General features: G+C 45.9%; 1 protein-coding gene across 1 annotated transcript; it reads left to right on the forward strand.

The window, feature by feature from the left end:
- Nucleotides 1–346: 346 nt before the first annotated feature.
- On the forward strand, nt 347–1565 carry LOC146708675 (UDP-sugar transporter protein SLC35A5-like; the record flags this gene model as incomplete). Its single annotated transcript, XM_085460814.1, has 2 exons — nt 347–912; nt 1536–1565. Coding segments are annotated over exons 1-2 (252 nt in total), but the record flags the coding sequence as incomplete, so codon positions are not given.
- Between the last annotated feature and the right edge of the window lie 205 nt (nt 1566–1770).

The raw sequence follows: 1770 nt of genomic DNA on the forward strand, positions 1-1770 counted from the left end.
ATTAGTTTGCTGCTTTGAATTATATGCAAACATGTCCATGTGGATTATATAAGTTTCTTGAGGAAGAGAAAATATGTTCATCAAAAGAAGACAGTTGAGGTACTCGGGGCATCTAACCAGGATTCCTCCTGGACTCCTTGGTAGGTGAGATGTTTTTGGCCATGTCCTACTGGGAGGAGGTCTCAGCGGGCTTGGGGAATACTGTGTCCTCCAGGATGAGCTGGAAGGCATGGCTGGGTTGAAGGAAGTCTGTCAAATTGATAAGCAGAGGAAGTGGTGCAGCACCTGGTTCTGTTTGTAGAAGCTCAGATGTAGGGGCAGCCAATCAGATGAAAGCTGGCGTAAATAGAGGAGGGGTTGGGGTGGGGGCTCCAAAAGACTGTAGCATGCAAAACCACTACTTTGTACAATTTCTGTCGTCTACAGACAAAATCATCTTAACTTGTGATCTTGTAAGCTGCTGGTACTTGAGTTGTTTTATGCCTTTGAACAGAGCCTGGTGGGTATTTGGTCCTGCTTCTGGCATCAGTGCTAAGTTACACTAATCCAGCTGCTGGGTGTAATTTGTTATTAACCGGACTAGTTCATTTATCTATCTCTAGTATGCATTTGAAGAACTCATAATCTTCTGTGTTCTCCCTAGCTGCCCTGGGCTTATCCGTGGCCTTCATCTTAAAATTCAGAGACAACATGTTCCATGTGCTGACTGGCCAGTTCACTACTGTTCTGGTCACAGGCCTCTCCCTCTTCCTCTTTGACTTCCACCCTTCGCTGGACTTCTTCCTCCAGGCACCCACGGTCCTGCTGGCCATCTTTATCTACAATGCCAGCTGGCCCAAGGACCTGGAATATAGCCTGCAGCGGGAGAAACTACGGGTCATCAACGGGGAGGTGTTTGAGAGGTCAAGAGGGGTAGGAGACAAACCACAAATCCTCAGTAGTCACGCACACAAGCCCACACACTCCTTTTCCTCACACAACTTCGCTCACCTAACCCCGATGTATATCCACTTCCTCTACTCCCGCCCACATACCAAGTGCTCTGCAGGAAACTTGGCTCTTGTTTCTCTGTAATGTCATTTCTTGAGTGCAAGAGGAAACCTGATTCCCAGCTATGAAAATAGCATCCAGGCTCATGCTGGAGCCTTACGTCATAGAATTCCTTTAGTAGTCAAGTGTTTTTTGATGGAAGAAGCTATTTAACAATACAGTAGTCTGTGGGGATACTATCCTGGAATTCTTTTCATCCCCAGCGTCCTGTTCTGTATTGAAGAAACCCTGTAAATCAGGTGAAATGCCAGGTTTCAGGTGTTTGTTTCTTTGCTAGAGCACTAACAAAAATACCCTCTCCATTGGCAGCCGTGGCTTTAAAATGCACGGTACTTCCCCGGTGTTTTTCGGGGAGTAAATACTGCCCTCCACTTTCTGAAAACAGAAAAAAGATGTGCACAGTGCCTCAATGTCTGCAGATTTGTCCACTGGATTTGATCACTTGTTCATTCATTCTGATGCCTTGTCTCTTTTTTGTGTTGCAGGACAGTGAGGAGCTCGAGCTCCTGACAAAGGTAAATGCAGACAGTGTTTCTGATGAAGAGTCCTTGTAGTAATGACAGAGCTCACTCCCAAGTATCCAGAGGATACTCTGCATCTTTCCTGCTGCTGATATCGAACTGGACAATTGACTGGATGGAACATGGTCACAGAGTTTCAGTCAGGTTTCAGAGCTCAGCACAGCACAGAAACAGCTTTAGTGAAGGTTACAAATGATCT

The sequence above is a fragment of the Copadichromis virginalis genome, linkage group LG6, assembly GCF_057382275.1.
Source record: "Copadichromis virginalis isolate Kocher_CV1m ecotype Utaka linkage group LG6, C_Virginalis_male_GT1.1, whole genome shotgun sequence".
NCBI lineage: Eukaryota > Metazoa > Chordata > Actinopteri > Cichliformes > Cichlidae > Copadichromis > Copadichromis virginalis.